General features: G+C 39.5%; 5 protein-coding genes, 1 long non-coding RNA gene and 1 other non-coding gene across 14 annotated transcripts; 3 read left to right on the top strand and 4 right to left on the bottom strand.

The window, feature by feature from the left end:
* Positions 1-198: 198 nt before the first annotated feature.
* LOC130701507 (heat shock factor protein-like) lies at positions 199-3,711 on the bottom strand. 5 transcript variants are annotated; one of them, XM_059497319.1, is made up of 10 exons: positions 3,637-3,707; positions 3,445-3,563; positions 3,004-3,294; positions 2,730-2,941; positions 2,554-2,663; positions 2,176-2,470; positions 1,851-2,114; positions 1,508-1,769; positions 1,238-1,328; positions 199-1,176 (listed from the first exon to the last, which is right to left on the bottom strand). In XM_059497319.1, exons 2-10 carry the CDS (start codon positions 3,547-3,549, stop codon positions 956-958), a joined length of 1,851 nt encoding a protein of 616 aa, XP_059353302.1. In that variant the 5' UTR covers positions 3,550-3,563; positions 3,637-3,707; the 3' UTR covers positions 199-955. The 5 variants fall into 5 exon arrangements, with proteins under 5 accessions (XP_059353302.1, XP_059353303.1, XP_059353304.1 ...); XM_059497320.1 differs by having other exon boundaries at positions 1,508-1,766; positions 3,445-3,711; XM_059497321.1 differs by having other exon boundaries at positions 2,602-2,663; positions 3,445-3,711.
* A 789-nt stretch (positions 3,712-4,500) lies between these two features.
* LOC130701514 (WD repeat-containing protein 89-like) lies at positions 4,501-6,214 on the top strand. Of its 3 annotated transcripts, none has more exons than XM_057523493.1 (7): positions 4,501-4,615; positions 4,686-5,057; positions 5,112-5,287; positions 5,352-5,461; positions 5,513-5,684; positions 5,747-5,841; positions 5,906-6,214. In XM_057523493.1, the coding sequence occupies exons 1-7, from the start codon at positions 4,582-4,584 to the stop codon at positions 6,180-6,182; spliced, it is 1,236 nt and encodes a 411-aa protein (XP_057379476.1). In that variant the 5' UTR covers positions 4,501-4,581; the 3' UTR covers positions 6,183-6,214. The 3 variants fall into 3 exon arrangements, with proteins under 3 accessions (XP_057379476.1, XP_057379475.1, XP_057379478.1); XM_057523492.2 differs by having other exon boundaries at positions 4,508-4,615; positions 4,683-5,057; XM_057523495.2 differs by having other exon boundaries at positions 4,534-4,615; positions 4,692-5,057.
* LOC130701551 (uncharacterized) lies at positions 5,468-7,202 on the bottom strand. The gene is made up of 2 exons (XR_009421926.1): positions 6,758-7,202; positions 5,468-6,686 (listed from the first exon to the last, which is right to left on the bottom strand). It is a non-coding gene; the product is annotated as an uncharacterized LOC130701551 (long non-coding RNA).
* Positions 7,203-7,767: 565 nt separating this feature from the next.
* LOC130701533 (putative defense protein 3) lies at positions 7,768-9,098 on the top strand. Its single transcript, XM_057523513.2, has 6 exons — positions 7,768-7,925; positions 8,000-8,193; positions 8,292-8,431; positions 8,507-8,598; positions 8,664-8,727; positions 8,794-9,098. Exons 2-6 carry the CDS (start codon positions 8,001-8,003, stop codon positions 8,797-8,799), a joined length of 495 nt encoding a protein of 164 aa, XP_057379496.1. The 5' UTR covers positions 7,768-7,925; position 8,000; the 3' UTR covers positions 8,800-9,098.
* A 1,164-nt stretch (positions 9,099-10,262) lies between these two features.
* LOC130701567 (U5 spliceosomal RNA) lies at positions 10,263-10,387 on the bottom strand. Its single transcript, XR_009004112.1, has one exon. It is a non-coding gene; the product is annotated as a U5 spliceosomal RNA (small nuclear RNA).
* Positions 10,388-12,430: 2,043 nt separating this feature from the next.
* On the top strand, positions 12,431-13,433 carry LOC130701529 (putative defense protein Hdd11). Its single transcript, XM_057523509.2, has 5 exons — positions 12,431-12,703; positions 12,758-12,912; positions 12,990-13,081; positions 13,156-13,216; positions 13,287-13,433. Exons 1-5 carry the CDS (start codon positions 12,490-12,492, stop codon positions 13,323-13,325), a joined length of 561 nt encoding a protein of 186 aa, XP_057379492.1. The 5' UTR covers positions 12,431-12,489; the 3' UTR covers positions 13,326-13,433.
* An 88-nt stretch (positions 13,434-13,521) lies between these two features.
* On the bottom strand, positions 13,522-17,893 carry LOC130701505 (glucose dehydrogenase [FAD, quinone]-like). Of its 2 annotated transcripts, none has more exons than XM_057523476.2 (8): positions 16,235-16,585; positions 15,975-16,138; positions 15,660-15,895; positions 15,226-15,506; positions 15,056-15,102; positions 14,482-14,993; positions 13,827-14,406; positions 13,522-13,740 (listed from the first exon to the last, which is right to left on the bottom strand). In XM_057523476.2, exons 2-8 carry the CDS (start codon positions 16,119-16,121, stop codon positions 13,678-13,680), a joined length of 1,866 nt encoding a protein of 621 aa, XP_057379459.1. In that variant the 5' UTR covers positions 16,122-16,138; positions 16,235-16,585; the 3' UTR covers positions 13,522-13,677. The 2 variants fall into 2 exon arrangements, with proteins under 2 accessions (XP_057379459.1, XP_057379458.1); XM_057523475.2 differs by lacking the exon at positions 16,235-16,585 and adding an exon at positions 17,445-17,893 and having other exon boundaries at positions 13,523-13,740.
* Positions 17,894-18,922: the final 1,029 nt, after the last annotated feature.

Raw genomic sequence — 18,922 nt, 5'->3', positions numbered from 1 at the left:
GTGAATGATGATGACTGCAACCGGGAGATCAATTAGCATATTTTCATCTTTCAAACTGCACAGCCAGATCGGATACCAATGACGACTGTATTCATCTGCATAGAAAGCAAAAAGAATTTATTTAAAAAAATACTATCTCTTGAAAGTTGTAAGACGGAAATGTATGAAAACATCATGCATCCCTAAAAAGAAACGGTCGAGTTTTAATTGTTGAATTTTATTGATGTATACCGTAACGACGTCGAATCACATAGCCAACACACACACGTGTGAAAAAAACAGTTGACACAAATGAATTCTCGTAACGGCGTCAATGTTTGCTTTCTTTCTCTTTTTAGTAGGATTATTTCGCCACTTTTAAATTAGAGAAAGGAAGAACATTCGCTCCGATCACCTTCGCGGTGAAAACTTTTTTTCCCCTCTTCCCTTTCCGTTGCTGCCCAGACAACTTTATGCATATAAATAAGTAGGTTCGTCGTACAAAAAGCAAACCTACAAATCCAAAATAAACACATACGCATCACACACCCTGCAATTGCGCGCGATAAGCCCATCGTCGAATGCGAATAATAAATCACTTCATATCCCCCCTTCTAACCTTTTCAATTTTCTGCGATTAAAAATCAAGGTAATAATAATAATAATAACAAGTATGGCAAATGTGCTTGATGACATTACATAGGGGTTGGCTAGCGAATCTACATACTCTCTGTCATCAAATTGACTTTCTACTTTAAAGTTAAATGAAAATCAAAGAAGGATACAAAAAAAAACCTAAGGTGGGAAAACGAAACAAAAGGTCTGTTAATGACGATAACACGCATAAAGTTATATATCAATAAGAAAAGAGAGGTATTTTTAGTTGGGGAAAGGACGCGTCGAAATAAAGCGAGGAGGGGTACAGCCACATTTTTGTTGTTACATTGTCCTCTCTTTTTCGCGCTATTCGCTTGTTTCAATTTCTCTTTTTCTTCTTGGCGGCGGATACCGTTGTAGCGGGTATCGCAGCCGCCGGCTGCGGAGGATCATCCAGGAGATCAAACAAATCGGTCGTGTCTTTCACGATAGATTCATCTTCCACATCTCGAGTTGTTCGATCGTTCGCCATCTGCTCATCACTGTACTCATCGACCATATCGAAGAATGACGCATCGTTATAAGCTATCACTTCATTACCTGTTGACAATAAGCGAAATGAAAGTAATTAAATGATTGGATTAAACAAGGAAACACTTACCGAGAATAGCACCTTGGGACGGGTTTTTGAACATGTCCATGTCCATTGACAAATAACCATTGCCTGGTAGGGTATCATCTGCACTGAAAAGCTAAGAAAATAAAACAGCTTATTGTTTGAATAGTACGACAACAAGCCTTCGATCGTGCAGCACGCCGTCAAACTACTTAAAATTGGTACGAATGAAAATGCATCCCGTTTAAGAGGTGAAATGGGAAAAATTCAGGTTGGGTGGGACTCAGCGTTTTTTTTTTTATAGGCACTTGCTACCTTTGGCAGCAACTGGTGCTCTAGTAGGGAAGCGAGCGATGGCGAGCTGTCCGAAGGGATGCCCCTCCGGTTCCAGGTCGCCGTGGAGGGATACCCCGCCCAATTGCATGAATCTAACGTTGGTTCGAAACTCAATCCCAGAGAATCACATACCCCAAGCAACGTAGAAGCATCCAGTGGACTTCCTTGTAGACTCAAAACCTCGCGAAGTTGTTCCAAATCGACCTGCATCGTGTCCAGATGGCTGTCCAACTCTTCCCTGCTTGAAGGGAGCAAACCGGATGCCAAGGTTTTGGAATCAGCCCAATGTGTTCAGAGAAATCCAATGGAAAACATGGCATACCTCTCCATAGCGGTCGATTCGGTTGAAGCAACCGTTCTTTCTTGATTTTTGACAACCGACTTGCCACGTCCACCTTTCTCCTTTCGATTTTCTTCGAAGCTTAGTAAAGCACCCGAATTGACTTCACGAGGATCGACAGCCATCAACAGATCAGGACTCATAGGACTAGCCATTGCCGAGTTTTCAAGGATTCCAGAACCACTATTGGATGTTCCGGCTTCCATTTGGACCATTGTGTTAAAATCGGGATTTTCGACTCCCAAACTAATAAAAGAGTTTTACATGAACAATACTATTTGAAATGCTACGTAAAAACGAAACTCACCCATCTTCTACTGCTTCTTCTTCTTCAGCTGGTACTTCGTCTTCCTGTTCAGTAGATTCAACTGAAATGGGCAACTCTGAAATTTGGGCCATGGGAAAAAATATTTCAGGAGATTTTTCATTGGGAACTACTTCGGCAATTTCCTCCATTTGATCAGCATCCAAGTCGTTGCAGTTTCCAATAAGGTCGGCACAACTGCTTTCGTCGATATCGGTAACATCATGTATGATAGGTCCTTTCGGTGATGGTATATCTGACATGTTAGGGTTGCCTGAAACCGCTGACTCGTCTAGATCTAAAAAAAAAAAAAAATTTCGGATAATTAAAACTAGATCGAAGTTCAAATAGAACTTGTAGGGAAAAGGTATATGTAAACACCTTTCAGCCTTCCATCATTTTGTTTCTCCCCTGTTTCTTTCTGCATACCTTTTTCGGTGGTGCTAGAATTGGTTGTTGACCGAACACCTTCACCCAACATCAACGGGTACCTAGTTAGTATTAATACAGTTTAACAGAGTAATTTTTCCCATTTCAGAAAAGCTAACAGATCTTACCTCCTTTTCAGCCCTAGGCCTGCACGTCCATTAGGTTGAACAATACTGATGAGGAATTGAATCAGCTTGTTGACTATCTGTTGCTGTTTCATGTGTTTTTGTCGAAGGGATGCAACTTCTCTCCACAAAGCTTCATTTTCTCGTTTCATGGTATTCAAACGAGAATCAACATTTTCTTGTTTACCCTTCATACCACGAACATCAGCCAAAACCTGCACAAAGAGATTGGTGTCAATAACAGTAAACAAAGGAAAATGGGAATACATTAAGTTACCCTGGAAAGCACTTCAGGTTTTGTATGCTTTGTTTCTTCTTGTTTACTGATGGGAATTTTTCTTTTGATGTGTTCCAACAAAAATTCTTGGCCTTGCAGAAAATACATGTGTGCAAACTCCATCTCATCTTTGTCAAGTTTGAGTCCACCAGAATCAACAGACACAACTTTGTGGAAACCATACATATTTAGTTGCCGAACAAAGCTGGCCATGTTGTTGTGTTTATAGTATAATGGAAGGAGTTCTCTGGCAAATCGGGCCTGATCCCTGATTGTAAAACTCATCCCATTCTAGTTAAAATGAAATATAAGAAAGAGAAATTAAATGAAATGCTAAATAAATATGAATTTGCCAAGAAGGCATGAAGACATAACCAATTGTAAACATGTCAGTTTGGCGGCCGAAACGAAGAAAGAGGGGATTACAAATGGACGCCTTACCGCGTTCCAACTGATGAGATGGTTAGTGGACGGATCTTCCACCAATTTCCATAGTTTTCCCAAAAACGCAGGAACACTAGACGTTGCATCTCCCACGGTGTGCATTTCGTACAGGAACACTATAATTATGTCGAACAATCGGAAAATGTTATGCAGCAATAACGAATACTTTTATACTAAAGTGCCCTTTACGACTTATCACGTTGCTACACACGCGAGTTGCCTGATGGTGATTATGCTTTTCCTCCTGTCTACACGGCAATACACGCACGGAACGTGCACAAGTATCGGCCGCAAGAGGGCAGGGACATAGCAACGACAAACAACAAATCGAGCCGAGGCCCCAGGTCTATTCAACCAAACATGTGAATCGAGTTCCCAAGCATAATATACGTTTTTATTTCAAATCTAAATATGGACTTTCTTTTCCCGATGGTGACTGTCATACGGTTTTCCAGACAGCCTCGTCTGTATCTGAACGCCCGTGTACAACGGTTTGTACCAAAATGTGACGTAACATGGGCTGAGGCATATCAGAACAAGTAAACAGGGAAAAAGAAAAAAAAAATATCTGCTGTCTTTTTTTAACCGGGATTTTTTGAAACTATGAATCGGATTGTCACATATCTTTTTTACTGTCATTCTTTGTGAGCAACCCTCAATACTTGTTCACGATAAAAGCCCTTTCCATCTATTACTTATAATAAGTACACAAATGTCCGCAGGAGAAATTTAAGTTAAAATATACATTTTTATATGTCTGAAAGTTTGTTATGTCTCATACGTGGCTTACTATCACCGGAGTATGAATATCCGTATTAGGTCATGAAGCAGACGCATACTGGCCATGTCTGATTCATTTCTACTTAACTTATAGATTGTTAATATTTACAGTTGTATCACAACAAATCTTATTGACACAGGATTGATGTCTGACAACAGTTTCTATTTGTAAAATTAAAATTATTTTTTTTTGTTGAAATGTTTAAAAATCGATTTTTGGCTATAGTGGCATCTATCGGATAAAAAATAAACTTGCTTTTCGTGGTTAAACATGTGCTAAACAGCCGAACTTCAAATGTTTAGCTGTAGTATCTTTGTTATGCATCTTTAATTTTTATAGAACGCATCACAAGCATGTCAAAGTTAGAAAACGAATCAAAAGGGAAAGGTAAAAATCAAGCAATTATACTTCAATATCAAATTCATAATTTCAACAATTCGTCTTCAATTTTAAGCAGTTCAAGACATCGTAGACATTGATATCTCACAAGATGGTGATTTGTGCAACGAAGAAGAGTTGAATACGCTGTATCAACAACCATATTTCTGTTCGGCTCGGAAAGCTGTTGGGCTTGAAAAATTATATATTCTTCATATAGACTGTGAATGGCAATCGAAGAAGCTTGCAGCAGCTTTGTCTAACAATTCAGTTCACCTTACATCTACTGATACTTTGGACAAAATTTCAACGTTTATAGCTCATGACCAAACCATTGTTGATGTTCATTTTAACCCTGTTATCCCTAATTGTATTCTTACTGGATCCAGTGATGGCAGTATCAGAGTGTGGGATATAAGGAACCCTAAAAAATGTTCACAAGAGTTTAGAGGTAATCTACATCATTAACTAATGTTTAAAGTAAACTAACTTGGTGGAAATGCAGATGACTCCGATCAAAAGATAAAACCATTTCTGTCTTTTGACATTAACTGCAACAGGACACTATTATGTGGAGGCACGGAAAAAGTGAAAACTGATACCCATTTGTTCTTGTGGGACATAAGATCTCCAAAAGTTTTGGCAGCTTATTCAGAATTCCATGAAGATGATATATCTCATGTAAAACCTTATTTTGTCTTGCTTTTGAAAAGGGTTCAACCAAATTTTTTTCTTTATGTCCCAGGTCCAATTTCACCCAACATCACCAAACACATTGGCATCATGTTCAACAGATTGCCTGGTAAATGTATATGATTTAAATGAAAAGGATGAAGATGATGCCTTACAGTTTTGGTAAGATCATTTAAAATCCATTATTTACTTTTAACTTATTCACAAATTTAGTTTGAATACAGAAACAACATGTGGGAGATTACAGTGGGTTGGATATGACACAAAGACAAAACAAGAGAGCATAGCAGTCACTACCAGTACAGAGAATGTTCAGATTTGGGATGTTGAAGAAGCATCTCCAAAACATGTCTTTACTCGAGAAAAGATAGCAGATGCTCTCAGGGTATAAACTAAATTTAAAATTTTACTGATTAGAACAGGGTGTAATTTTTTTTCTTTTAAAAGAGAAAGAAATCAGAGACATGTTTCGCCATTCGGTGTTTTCGAACGGGAGAAGGGCAAGATCCTTTGTTGCTTGCAGGTTCAAATACGCCAAACAGGTAAGATGCACTACGCAATTGCAAAATGCGAAGAATTTTTACCATCAACCAATTTACATGACAGAGGATGCTTAAGAATGCTAAAAATGAGTCAAGGCGCATTGGAACCGTATGCTATACTGTTCGACGAGAAAGGCGGAAATTCACAAACCATTCGTGGCGCCGCCTTTAATCCAGCTAGCGGCCAAGTAGTATCAGGTGGCGAAGACGGGATTATTAACGTGTGGATTCCGGGAGAAGATAAGCCTCTGGCGGTCAACAATACGAGTAAGGTTAAAACAGAAGTTTCGTCTAAGAAATTTGGTGGTGCACATGGTAGTAGAAAGCCATACTCAAAGTGAATGTTTCTAATACATGCTTTGCCACTTTGAAATCATCTTCTGAAATGCAAATTTGAATACCAGAAAACATATTTCAACCATTAACTGAATAATAATCACTGGCTATTGCCACTGAACATTGTTACAGTCCTGCGAGCGTTAATCAAATCATAGGTAAGCAAAAATCATCCAACACCGAGTGAAAGTCTTTTTAGGAGGAGCATGTACGTGCAACATTAGCGATATAGAATGACAAACTTTCTACCAGTCATTTTACTTACCTGCTTCTTCGAATTGAGGACATCAAATAATTTTGCATATCGCAACAGACAAAAAGGGAAAAAAAGGGAGATGACCGATGTGACGAACGAATCAAAGAAGGTCATCCTCATGATTGTTGCAAGGGAAAACCAGTAAATCCAAAGTTTCATAAATAACAGAAATATTGTACAGTAGAATTCAGTGAAAACCTTGAGCATTACCTCCGTTTTTTTTTTCTACAATCGTGACGATGAGAAAGTGGGCCTGAAAAGAGAAACACTCTGCAACACTGTCCAAGGACGTTTGATAATTTTGGTGTTTAATATTTTCATTACCCTCTTCCTGGTATTCAACTTCCGCACGGATATGCCGAAATTCCATTTACTTCAATGACAGCAGCTTAAAGCAGGAGATTTGATGGTAATTGTCTTGCCATGTAAATGCCGTAAAGCTATTCTGTATAAAGGAATATCGAGGTCAAGGAAAATGGTATAATGCCTGCTATATCGAGGGAGTCCAGGTGTCATTTTCTTCATTTTTCCCCGTCTGTCATCGTGATTGGTGGTTTCCTCTGCTCATACCTAAAGTTAGATTTAAACGTGCGTTCAACTCACTTAATTTCTCTTTTCTTTTGTCAGAAAAACACAATCAGTAAATAATAAGCAAACAAAATAAAACACCGCTGCGAGAAATTTTTCTTCAGCTTCGGCCCGGAGGACGCAATTATTTATTCAGAGACCCTGTCTCAAGTGAAAGGGAAATGAGGTTAAAGTCGTCGTCTATTGGCTGGCCAACCGGTTCTTTATATTTTAATTTTTCTACAAACGACCCCAACGCTCTCGTCAGTTCAGCCCGAAAGAAGCAACGATGAAAAAGCGAGAAAACAAACAATAGGGTTGCTGATTTTCTTACAATCGACGCCTACCACGAGTTCAATTATTACATAGGCGCACAAGTCAGGGGGCGAGAAAAGCGAAGGATTTATGTGATTTTCTGATTTCCTTACACGTGAACGACCGTAGAATTTTAAGGCCATTGCTCCAGGAGTTGTTTAATTTGTCAAGGTAATGGTGTGCTCGTTTTATCGTTTGCTTCTTTTTATATGTGTTGGTGTATTTGCTCAGAATAGTAAACAAGCCTCTCAGATGATTGAGAGCTTCTCTCTGTCTGTTTCTCTCTCTCTCTCTTTCTCTCATCCTTTAACACGTCCCCTTCACCTTTTTGGTTTTTGTCTACTGATGCCGGCCTCCCCTCCCCCAACCCCCTTCCAGTACACATTATTGCCGGTTTTATGTCAGCGACTAGCCCCAAAGGGCGTATGAGTTGTGGAAGCACCTTGATAGCAGCCGTTGGGCGATAAATAAAAGCCCACCGTGCTTCGGCTTTTACTCTCAGTTCCCGATCTCTCACCGCTACGCACACGGCTACAAAGACAGCGAGAGTACACAAAACACTGTCCGTGTTTCTAAAACATTACCAAATTTCGCATTGCACTTGACAAAGGTAAGAACTTAACTATTCTGTGCGCACTAAAATCATCTTAGCACTTATTTTATCGACTTTGTTTTCTTTGATAGAATGATGAACATTTACCTTGTAATTGTGAGCGCGTTAGTTGCGACTCAGGTAGCTGCATTTCCCGGTGGTGCACCTCGTAGTGCATGTGCATCAATGGCACCCATTCACATGCTTTTTGGCGCACAAGAAGATACAGTTCCTTTTACTTTATCAATTAGCAGTACACAAGCCAATTCAGTTTCTCCTATAACAGGTAAAACCATTTGGATGGTCAAAATAAAGAAACTTAAGATATTAATTTAAAATATGTAAGATATTAAGAAATAATTACGGTATTGTTTTGTATTAAAGTAACTCTTCAGTCCATCGGTGAGGCCGATTTCAGAGGCTACATGATTCAGGCTCGATCAGGCACTAACACCACGGGCATTGGCAGTTTCAGTGCTGAAGGAAGTCAAGGCAAAACAATGGACTGTCCAGGAGGAACTGCGGTATGTGACACTAAACGTTAACAAGCAAACGAAATGTCTTATTTTATTTATTATTTATAATTTTGTCACTTACAGAACGCCGTAACCCATTCAAGCCGAGTTAGGAGAAAGAACGAAACGTTTTTGTGGACTCCACCTGCAGATTTCAAGGGACAAGTCACAATGAAGTTAGTTTGTCTGAGATGTTGTTTTGAAAGGTGAATGTAATTTACAATTTCACATCATCCAACAGGGCTACAGTGGTCATTGGTTTCAGGACATTCTATACAGATCTGAAGTCCACTCCCATTACCATTGTAAGTACAAACAATACCCATTCTAATATTTTCATCAAGCATGAAACCTTCATTTTTATTTGACAGGTATAGTAAAATTAATTTATGTATGAACTGACCTTATGCTGGTGATTAAGCAACTACCAACTATGTCATTAGACTTGCTAAAAGATTTACCAGTGCTGTTGTATTGTGGTGTCTATTATGGACACTTGTTGGGAAATTTTTAAAATGTTTTTCTGCTTTGACTGCATACATATGTATCACGATGATCAGTAGTAAGACTGGTACATCAGTATCTATATACAGACAGAGATTTCACAAACTGTGACACTGAAATTTGTTAACACTATCATGACTTTTTAAAATAAAACGGGCCATAATTTGGTTAAAAAATTCATGACTCTGGATCTATTTTCTCTCTCCTTTGTTTGAGGAAAAAACTGACAAGATTATGTTACAAAACCGAGAATGTATAAAGTAGTCAAAATTTGCCAAGCCATGCAACTAAAAAAATGAAATACTTCGAAGTCTGATTCATATTTTCTGAGAAACTTTAAAACGTTTTACAATATTCGAACATATCACAACTTTTCGGCAAACCTAAGAGAATATCAAATTTATCTTTAAAAGTTGTACCTTCGGTTTTTATCATGCCGTAATTCAAGAAAAAAGCACAACGATGTAGAACGAGGCCATGGCCTGCCGACTTTAGCAGTTGTTTCAACACCCTTAACATCAGACGACGAATACTCAAACAAGGCGCCCCCATCCTGCCAATTCGGAGTTGCCAGGTTTGGAGCTAAAATCGAGTATGGCAATGTTGAAAAAAAAAAAAATGTAATCACTAATTACTTCTTTCATGGAAAAACACTAATTAGTGTCCTAAGGTCAAATTTTACCTTCTTGTAAACCACGAACAAATTTACTTTTATTATTTTGCAATTTGGTTGATGAATCCTTTCAGAAAATGAATCTGACGTAATCTGATTTCGGGGCCATTTCAACTAAGTTACATTTTTTTAAATCGCATTTTTTAACGGGAAAGAATCGACTGTCTTTTAATCTGCAATTCAAAACTGTTGATTTGATGCAAGAATAACAAATAAAAAAGACTGGGTAATAGTAGGTCGCTTCAATGAAAGAAGCAGTACTATAAAAACATGCCCTCGGGGAATCGCATCACGCAATCTCAGCAGCAGAAACCATAAAAAAGGCATTGTAAAAAGAACGCGTGGTTGAAGGTAAGTGGTAAGGTCAATCAAATAGCCAGTGGTAAGGTTAGAAAAACTTACATAATAATTTGTAATAATTGTTTTCTTTGAGGGCAAAAGCTAGTGAAACTAAACCAGAACAGCTATGTGTAAACTTTTTCGTTTCATGTAGCCTAGAATGGACATTTGTGTGGGAATTTACAGCCCTGATGTATTGCTTACTTACAACTAACTACCATCTCTGCATTCGACGAAACCATTTGGGCCCAGCAATTATAACATTTCATACTTCACGCCCATAATATATATAAATTACATAGACTTTAAATTTTATTCATTAGGATGCCCGATCAAAAGACCGGGCTTTCGAAAAATTAGTCTTATAGACTCATCAATTGCTCCCCACCACGGAAATCTTTAGTAAAAGGCGAAAGATTTATCCGAGGGTTGATGGGAAACCAGAGTAACGTGTATGGGCAACCCGGCTTCTTTATAAGCCTACGGTGACCAAAGCGAGTTTACGAGCTCAAATTTAAATGAGGACATATAAAGCAAGCAGGAGCCATAAATGTTTCCTTTTAATTCATGTTTTCATTTAGCAGCATACGTTCTGCATAAAGCTCACTTTTTGGTGTTTGACGTTTAAGCCTAATTTTACTGCTATGAAACGAATAGTAAGGCAAACAGAGTTAAATTAGGAACGCAGCGAACATTACGAGTACTCTACTGGTACTCCAGCACAAAGGCAGCAAACACATTATAACCAATGTAAAGGATGATGAAAAAACTTTTGCAACTGCCAGACAGAAAATTACTCGATTCTTTTGTTTCAAGGAAGGCAGAGCTTGGAAATTAATTCAACTGGTGCCGTTATTTTCTTTAATGGCGATTTCGTTTTGTAGAATGACGAAGAAATAACGGGGCCTTTGGCCTTTTCAATTACGTAATGTTGGAGAATTACAGCTCTGCTTTGCTTAGTATGCAGACCATATCCAAGGCATGAGAAGAGAAAATCTAAAAAGTGACTTTCTCGAGGTATATTTTCGGGTATTAAGATAATCGGAAAATGTCAATAAATTCCTTCAAAACTAAAACGGGAGAACCCATACAGTGCACATATACGGCACAGCGCCATTGCATACTTCCTTTCGTGTAGGAATTGGTGATCTTTAAAAAGGGAAACGATGAAATAATTTGAAATGAATCCAAAAATGTCAACGGGCTATTCACATGATCGGAAATGTATGTACCAAAAACAGGAAACTCGACGTGTGTACAACTCTTGCACAACTTCACAGATTGAGCTTTCGGCCCAAGCATTCAGGTTTGCGACTGCGTTCGTGCAGTGCCGGTTGGGCAAATACCGACCAAATAATTGAATGTCACCTTGGTTTGCATGCGTTTTTTTTTTTATACCAGCGCCATTGTAAATACAATTTATTTTAGTATCTATCGCTATATATGTCTTCAGTGTCTGGACTCTTACCCAAATGTCATAAAAATCGTACGGCGTATGAAAATGGTGTCTTGTGTGGCGAACAGATGACTATGCAACTTTCTTCCACGAGGGATATGCAGAACATCGCGGTAAATAAATCACTAGTTTTGCAATATATTATGTACGTTTCTAACAAGATTTCTAATAATTTCCATTTTGAAGTGAGTCATTTTCTCGCCTTGTCTACCGTGGTTAGGATAGTTACAAGAAGATTTCACGCAATAATGCAATTTTGATGGGCGTCATTATTCTAGGCCCTCTTTGCGATTTATCTGCAGGTACAAGGAAGAGAAAATGTTGGTCTCATCAGTACATGGCTGGGTCTGCCAAGACTACTCACAAAACAATTACAAAGGCACATAACGGACATTGGTAATACCAGGTTTTTCATGTCAAAGGCGATGAAAGTTTTCATAACAGTATGGGGTACATTGTTTTCTTTAAAAGCCTCTAGCTATAAAACCTTCCATCATACACTTTACTCACAGCTTTTACCTGGCAATAAAACATCAAATGTCTTTAAGAAAAAGAGCAATCCTTTGCTGCTTTCTCCAAATGTGCCAGAGCAGACGATATAATTACTTGGGCCATGGTGATGCAAACGTAATGACGTGAGAGCAAGTAACGAAAATCTTCATCAAAGACTATTAGCCTCAATTTGCGAAGTTTTCTAAACATTTTTGAACCTTCTTTCCGACGTAGTTTTGTCGTTAAGAGTGTTTCAATGATCAATACGATTACATTGACCATTGCGCCATAGGAAACGAAAAAAAACCAATTGTTCAGAATGGAGTTGTTACTTTAGGAGTTGTGTAAAACGAAAAGAAAAACCCTCGGCCTTGGAATAAGAATACACATGGCTCACAAGAGTTTAAATGTCTTTCTTCTTCTTTACAAAAGTAGACTTGCGTGAGGGTGCAGCCATTGCTTAACACGATTTTTTCTTGGTCCACATTGGCGTAAGCAACTTTCGGCGCTACGTATATAATACTTATGAAATAACAACCTTTCAAATAGTAAACTTTGAAACCTGCTTGAGGCCGCTTCTCCTTGGTTTCTTTTTTAATTGATATGTTTCGTTCATCACTAATGAAATCTGTCTCTGTTTTCTTACTTCTTGATCAAATTACCAAAATCCAAAGTCTCGTCTATGGCACCCCTGTCGAAAATTGCCGATCCATGGTTCCACAGCATGATTACTACTTACCTCAATGGATGGATCCACCTCCATACAATTTGTCTGCTTCGGTTATTCTTACCAACACTACGACCACTCAATTTAATGGTAACCTTCAACTTAAAGAACTTTTTTTCTTTTCCATTAATTGCATTTGAACAGTGACGCTGTTTGCAAAACACGGCGCGACGTTCAAGGGCTTTTTTATCCAAGCTCGTTCGCTAACTGGCGACAGGGCGGATGCTATCCTTGGTTCTTTTGAACCAGTAGTAGACAACCGTATCGCTCATTTGATCAACTGCCCTGATGGAGCTAATGTAAGCATTACGACTTCTTAGGTATCCTTTTTAAAAATCTCATCCGTTTTTAAGTTGTGTTATTGTGCTGGTTTCAGAATGCTGCAACACATAACCTCAATCTGCCCAAACGTTTCGTAACTTTCGTTTGGAACCCGCCTGCTAATTTCGAGGGCAAATTCTACTTTGTGTAAGAATGCCTGCACAATCTATCAAAATCCAACAGTATGATTATGTAAAAAAATATTCACCTTTTATTTCCAGAGCCACGGTTGTGGCCGAATACAAGCAGTTTTGGATCGGGATAGAAACACCAGCACTCAGCGTAAGTGGTAGCATTTTAAGAATAACTTGTTTCAACGAAGAAAGCTGATTTCCAATCAATCGTTTTGCAGATCATGGAACAGCAAGCAAAAGATACTGGAAACATTTAATGAGAAGACGAATGTGAAGAGAATGAGACCTATGTTTAAATGGTTTAATTATGTTCCTTTTACTGCTCAGCAAACCAAAGTTCCTAGGCTTACCTCTTACACGAAAGTTCCTACACACCAACTTATAAATTGTTGATGAATTAATTTCATCCTAAATTCACGAATTTTTAAATACATAAAATTCTATTTCTTGATTTGAAATATGTACAACATAAAATTTTTAGTAGAATTATTGCTATAAATACTTAAAAAACAGGACACTCGTCAGAGTGATGTGAAGTTTTATCGCGTAAGTTTGAAGTTACGAGTTTTTCTTTTTCTTTCCCAAGATTTCCTTGTAAGGTGGCAGTCGTTATCCTGCGTAGCCCAGCCACGAACGCTTAATGAGATCAGCAGCTTTCTCTGCTATCATGATCTGAAAAAAACAACAACAAAAAACAAAAAATATTAACATTTCGTTTATGAATTCAAGGCATGCGAAAATTTTCTGAAAGTTATTACGACTGGTGCGTTGGTATTTCCTGAAACGACGTTTGGCATAATGGAGGCGTCCACAACGCGTAATCCTGCTATCCCGTAAACGCGTAATTCAGGATCAACTACAGCCGTAGGATCTGAGCTATTGCCCATTTTACAGGTGCCAGCTTGATGGTAGAGTGTGGTTGAATAATGGCGTAAGAAACATCCCCAGTAATCATCCGTAAATAACGGTAAATGTTGGCATCCAGGGAACGGCTTGTCGTAAAAGCGCGAACCGAAACGCTGAAAAGCGCTTGTTTGGCTTAGCGCCAGACCGATTTTCATGCCTTCAATCATCACTTTCAAATCATATTCGTCTTGAAAGTAATTGGCGTAAATTAGCGGTTTATCATATGGGTCGTCTGAATTCAGTAGAAGATAGCCCTTGGATCTGGGTCGTAGCACTATGGGAATGGGTTGCCAAGTATCTTCCAACGAAATGGGTTCGTAATACTCGTCCCAGATATCATCTCGTATGCCATCGTTATGTCGCAATGTCTTGCCGCCATCTGAGATTGGCGAACCAGCGATAAACTGTAGTTGCATGTCGGGGAAATCGTCACTGCATTTCAAAATAATAAAAAAAGACACAATTAAAAACACGAGTGCGTAGAGTACGAGAGAAAACAAAACATACTTTGGGTCAGCATATTTGGTATTGACCCATGCAAGTCCCTCAGTACCACTGAGGGCAGTCCACGGGCCATCTAGTGACCGTTTGTACTTGAGCAAAGACGGTAGATTGAAAAAACGAGGCTCGACTAATGAGACAGTCTCGTTAATTAAGTAGACCATTCCCCGGCCGGAGATATGGTCCTGAAGATTGCGGCCAACGCCGGGCAAGTGATGGACGACGGGAACACCCACTTGTTGCAAATGACGAGCGTCTCCGATGCCACTGAGAAGCAGCAAATGAGGACTGCCAATAGCTCCAGCTGCCAGGATCACTTCTTTACGAGCCATAATTTGAAAGATTTTTCTCTTGCGCTGGAAAACTACGCCCTCGGCTCGCCGAAGATGAGGATCAATTAGAATACGATGCACGTGAGCTTGCATAGCTACATGCAAATTCGGACGATGACGAACCGGCCGTAGAAATGCCTTGGCTGCCGAACAACGACTCCCTCTTCGTATCGTCCCCTGCGGAATCTGAAAATAAAAGATAAACACAAATAACTTATAAGAACATGGTGAATGTCTCTTAATCGTACCATGAAGCCCGTCTGGTATTCGCCGTTACAGTCCCGATTTTCGTAACCTACAAGTATAATCTTATCCGTCAATCAAATTCTACACGATGATGAAAGGCACATTCGTAATCCGTAAAAAACGGAACGTTTTTTTTTTTTACCGCAGGGAGAAGTAATGTTCAAAAACATACCTAATTCAATGCCAGCTTCTAGAAATGCAGAGGCTAACGGTGTGTGATAAGGGGCCTCTTGGATAGTTAGCAGTCCGCCAACACCATGGTACGGGCTCTGGGCAAAGTAAGGATTGCGGTTGTCCTCCGACTTGATAAAGTAGGGCAAAACTTCTTCGTAGGACCATCCGTAGTTGCCCATGGCCGACCAACTGTCATAGTCCCGTCGGTTACCACGCACGTACAGCATATAATTGAGGACGGACGAGCCACCTAGTACTTTGCCTCGTGGCCAGTTGCATCTACGGTCCAAAAATGGATATGCAAACAAAAATTAAAAGCAAGCTAATCACGGGAAAAGGGAGAGTTTGCAATCGATGTGACCGTCACGTAGACGTCGATGGTTAACCAGTATGCGGGAATTTTTCTCGTGGCAGAATGTTACTGTGTCATACCTGTGTTCTTTCAAACCCAGGCATTGGCCTGGTTGCGGCTCTGTTTGGTACTGCCAATCCATTTCAGTTAACTGTTGATATTTGGCAGCGCCAGGTACGTCCGACCAAATTGTTTCATCACCTCCGGCTTCTAATAACAGCACAGTCCAGTCTCCGATCTCGGACAATCGCGAAGCAATCACAGCTCCGGCTGATCCAGCTCCCACAACAATAAAATCGTATTCGGTCAGGTATTTCTACGCGGAAATCAATGAAAATAAAATAATAATAAAATTATTATTATTTGGGGGCAATCAAACTTTAATTGTAGCTTACTCTGGCATTTTTCACCCGTCCTTCCGGATCATCTTTACCCCAAGCAAAGGCGTTACTGGATGCAAGAAAATGACCAGATGACATGAGCAAGAACAACGGCAAAAGCAAGCGTCGTATGGACATTCTTCTGTTGACTAAGTGTTTCATGGTTTCTTCATGTCCCTCTAGCAAAAAGAAGCAAACAAACAAAACGTTTTAAGATAAAAGGATGGTTAGAGTTCAATATGGAGAAATGTTTCGTAATGATCCGTTTGACCCACATGTATATTTTTAGGAGAATCTCATGTGGGGAAAACGTCCTTCGTCTCGCCGGTTGAGGATGGCCTTCTCCGGAGAGAAAGTCAAGAGCAACAGTTTCTCCGCCGGAGGATAGTCCATTCACGCCTCCTTTTATCATTACAACCTTTTCTTTCAAATGAATCTTTTGCCCCGTAATGGTCTTTATCCCGAGTGCGCTACGCTCATCGCCCAACTGTCTAATCCGACGGTGATAGCTCTGCGTGATTAATGAAGTTACATGGCCACCACACGCAGACAAGTAACATCAGGTCCTCTAATAACTTGAGAAAAATTCTCAGACGGACATGTCGTTACGCCGTGTCCGCGAATTGGAAAAAAAAAACAGACGTACTTGACGATGACAGAAAGCAAAAACATTAGTCAACCACAAAAAAAAAATATAAAAAATGATGAAACAACGAAAGGCACTCTAAAGACAGACGGTTGGCGTGCGTGAGTCAATTCACGAACAAAACACGGGAGTGTGTCTTACCGTACATCACCACGTAGACCATTTTTTTTAATGTTGACCAAGACCCATGATTACGAGCGAGAAAAACGGTTTTTCTTTTCCTTTTTTTTTTTAGGTCACTTTAAGCATATATTTAGTATTTTAGTTCACGCTCCGACAGACTAAGTTTGCTCATCCGCCCCAGCCTACGTTTCCCTTTTATGAAAGACTCCTATAATGGCTGCAGGTCGCGCTACGGTTCGGAATCACCAGTTAAACGCGAGTGTATCCGGAAGGAATTCGTCAATCATAGCGCACTCTAGAATTTCAATTTAGACAATTTTAATTACATTAGACAAGAAGAAAAAAGTGATCCGGTTGACGAATGATTTCTTTCCTTTTGTTCCATGAATTCTTGGGCATTTCTTTCACGTTCTAATAACAATGCATAACATTCAAACGGCCTAGTTTTTGAATAATTTCTCCGCGTGATAGATGAAGGAATGCAATTAAACAACCCTAGGACCTAGACATACTGTAAATAGAGAACACCGTTAAACAAGGATTGCGGCGGACTTATTGGTAGACGAACTGTCGGCGGGACTGAAATCACACGCATCTGTCGCCACTTGTTTATCTCGCTCCATTTTTTCCCTAGTACCTTCCTTGTTTTAATTCCGATTCATTTCGAGACAAAATATTTCAAACCATATAACAGAATAACTGTAAACAAGACTTACTTGGGATTTCAAACTGCATGAAAAAATTGGTAGAAGACTCCCGTACCCTTCCGATCGCGACTGCGTTCAAACTACGACTGGAAGGAGCCCCGGTCGAAAAAATTTTCGTTACGTATTTTTTTTTTTTAGGCAGCAACTGAGGCTCACAGGGAAGATCACCATGGGGATCAAATCAACTTTCTCTCCTGGCCGCGCGACCGATTCGGTACTGGGCTGCGACACACACGTGAGGAGCGGCACTGTGAATAGCTAAAAGATTTCAAGGATAAAAAAAAATAGTAAGAGAAAAGGGATGAATGCAACACACGCTGTCTAGGTCATTGGGGCCTGCGTACAACTGAGGAGAATCAGCCCAATGGAAACGAATCTTTAATTCCTTCAGGGGAAAAATAGAAGGGGTTAGAGTAGTTACCTGTAGGTCCCTGACGTACCCGCGTGTTATCTCGCCCTTTTCCTTACCTGAAGGAAAAGGGCTGAGATTAAACTGTAGACGGACCTGAAATATTTTTACAGCCTATTGCAAAACGTTTTCATTTTTATATAGGCTAACTAGAAAGGAAAATCAAATGTTATATGATAAATAACAAATATTTTAGCATATTCAAATTTTTAAGAAAGCAAAACAGAAATTTTAAGCCATTTCCGCAGTTGTGTGTGCTGAGGTTATACGACAACCTGAGGATTTTCCTACACTCTGTTTTCCCTTGTGAAGTGTTGTTATCAACGGCGAAAGAGGTCACGAGACCTACATCAAAGATAAAAGGCTCTACGAGAAAGTGAGCCAGACCTTTTACACACAAAAAGTGTCATACGATTTCTAACGGAAAATTACGTTTCGATCATTCGGAAGCCTAATTACGAACAATTAATTTTGGTAACAAAAGAGAAAAATGTGATGAGAAGTCGGCACGTTTTACTTTCAAGGTTCTGCCGTCATTCATTACGAGCTATTAATTTCGACCGGTTACGTAACATCTCCAAATAAAGCCTTTGGCGCTGTTGCAAATCGCAGTTAGCAAACGTAGGCAAAAATGGCAAAGCACCTCTTTCACGACGATAAGGAATGACTCAAAAGGCGGGATATCTTAGAAATGAAAACGGTTAGAATCTCAAAAGCGAGAGAAAGTTTTTTACTATCACACTAGCAGGCCAACTCAGGTATCGAAAGTATAGACGACGGATTGTTAATGGCACCTGGCCAGAAGGGAAATGTAAATAGAATTTTGTGTTAAACACACGTTAACGCCAAGTCTAAATGACAAATGATGGAAATTAAAAGTCAGAGACCATCATTTCTACAAGAAAACAAAATTTTGTTTTCCTCATCATAACTTGCAAGTGTTCCGACGAGGAACTCCCCCCCCCCCCAATCAAATCACTTCGTGACTTACAGGCCTAGATTCTCCCAAAGCGTGAACATGCAATTTAGAAAAAATAAGGAAAGGCTTCTTCCATAATTTTGACGTGGTGAACAAGAG

The sequence above is a fragment of the Daphnia carinata genome, chromosome 10 (assembly GCF_022539665.2).
Source record: "Daphnia carinata strain CSIRO-1 chromosome 10, CSIRO_AGI_Dcar_HiC_V3, whole genome shotgun sequence".
Taxonomy (NCBI): Eukaryota; Metazoa; Arthropoda; class Branchiopoda; order Diplostraca; family Daphniidae; genus Daphnia; species Daphnia carinata.
Note: the sequence above shows the minus strand (reverse complement) of the source record. Positions and strands in the feature narration are given on the sequence as shown.

Excerpts from the sequence above, each read along its gene's own strand:
- LOC130701507 (XM_059497319.1), bottom strand. The coding sequence starts at position 3,549 with ATGCACACCGTGGGAGATGCAACGTCTAGTGTTCCTGCGTTTTTGGGA. Across the intron at positions 2,115-2,175 it reads GAAGAAGCAGTAGAAGATGG|TTTGGGAGTCGAAAATCCCG; the intron begins GTGAGTTTCGTT and ends CTCTTTTATTAG. Across the intron at positions 1,770-1,850 it reads GAATCGACCGCTATGGAGAG|CAGGGAAGAGTTGGACAGCC; the intron begins GTATGCCATGTT and ends GCTCCCTTCAAG.
- LOC130701514 (XM_057523492.2), top strand. The coding sequence starts at position 4,582 with ATGTCAAAGTTAGAAAACGAATCAAAAGGGAAAG. Across the intron at positions 5,288-5,351 it reads ATGAAGATGATATATCTCAT|GTCCAATTTCACCCAACATC; the intron begins GTAAAACCTTAT and ends TTTATGTCCCAG. Across the intron at positions 5,462-5,512 it reads GATGATGCCTTACAGTTTTG|TTTGAATACAGAAACAACAT; the intron begins GTAAGATCATTT and ends TCACAAATTTAG.
- LOC130701533 (XM_057523513.2), top strand. The coding sequence starts at position 8,001 with ATGATGAACATTTACCTTGTAATTGTGAGCGCGTTAGTTGCGACTCAG. Across the intron at positions 8,194-8,291 it reads TTCAGTTTCTCCTATAACAG|TAACTCTTCAGTCCATCGGT; the intron begins GTAAAACCATTT and ends TTTGTATTAAAG. Across the intron at positions 8,599-8,663 it reads AAGGGACAAGTCACAATGAA|GGCTACAGTGGTCATTGGTT; the intron begins GTTAGTTTGTCT and ends ATCATCCAACAG.
- LOC130701529 (XM_057523509.2), top strand. The coding sequence starts at position 12,490 with ATGTTTCGTTCATCACTAATGAAATCTGTCTCTGTTTTCTTACTTCTT. Across the intron at positions 12,704-12,757 it reads TACGACCACTCAATTTAATG|TGACGCTGTTTGCAAAACAC; the intron begins GTAACCTTCAAC and ends GCATTTGAACAG. Across the intron at positions 13,082-13,155 it reads GAGGGCAAATTCTACTTTGT|AGCCACGGTTGTGGCCGAAT; the intron begins GTAAGAATGCCT and ends TTTTATTTCCAG.
- LOC130701505 (XM_057523475.2), bottom strand. Across the intron at positions 15,896-15,974 it reads GACGGGTGAAAAATGCCAGA|AAATACCTGACCGAATACGA; the intron begins GTAAGCTACAAT and ends ATTTCCGCGTAG. Across the intron at positions 14,994-15,055 it reads AATACCAGACGGGCTTCATG|ATTCCGCAGGGGACGATACG; the intron begins GTACGATTAAGA and ends TTTTATTTTCAG.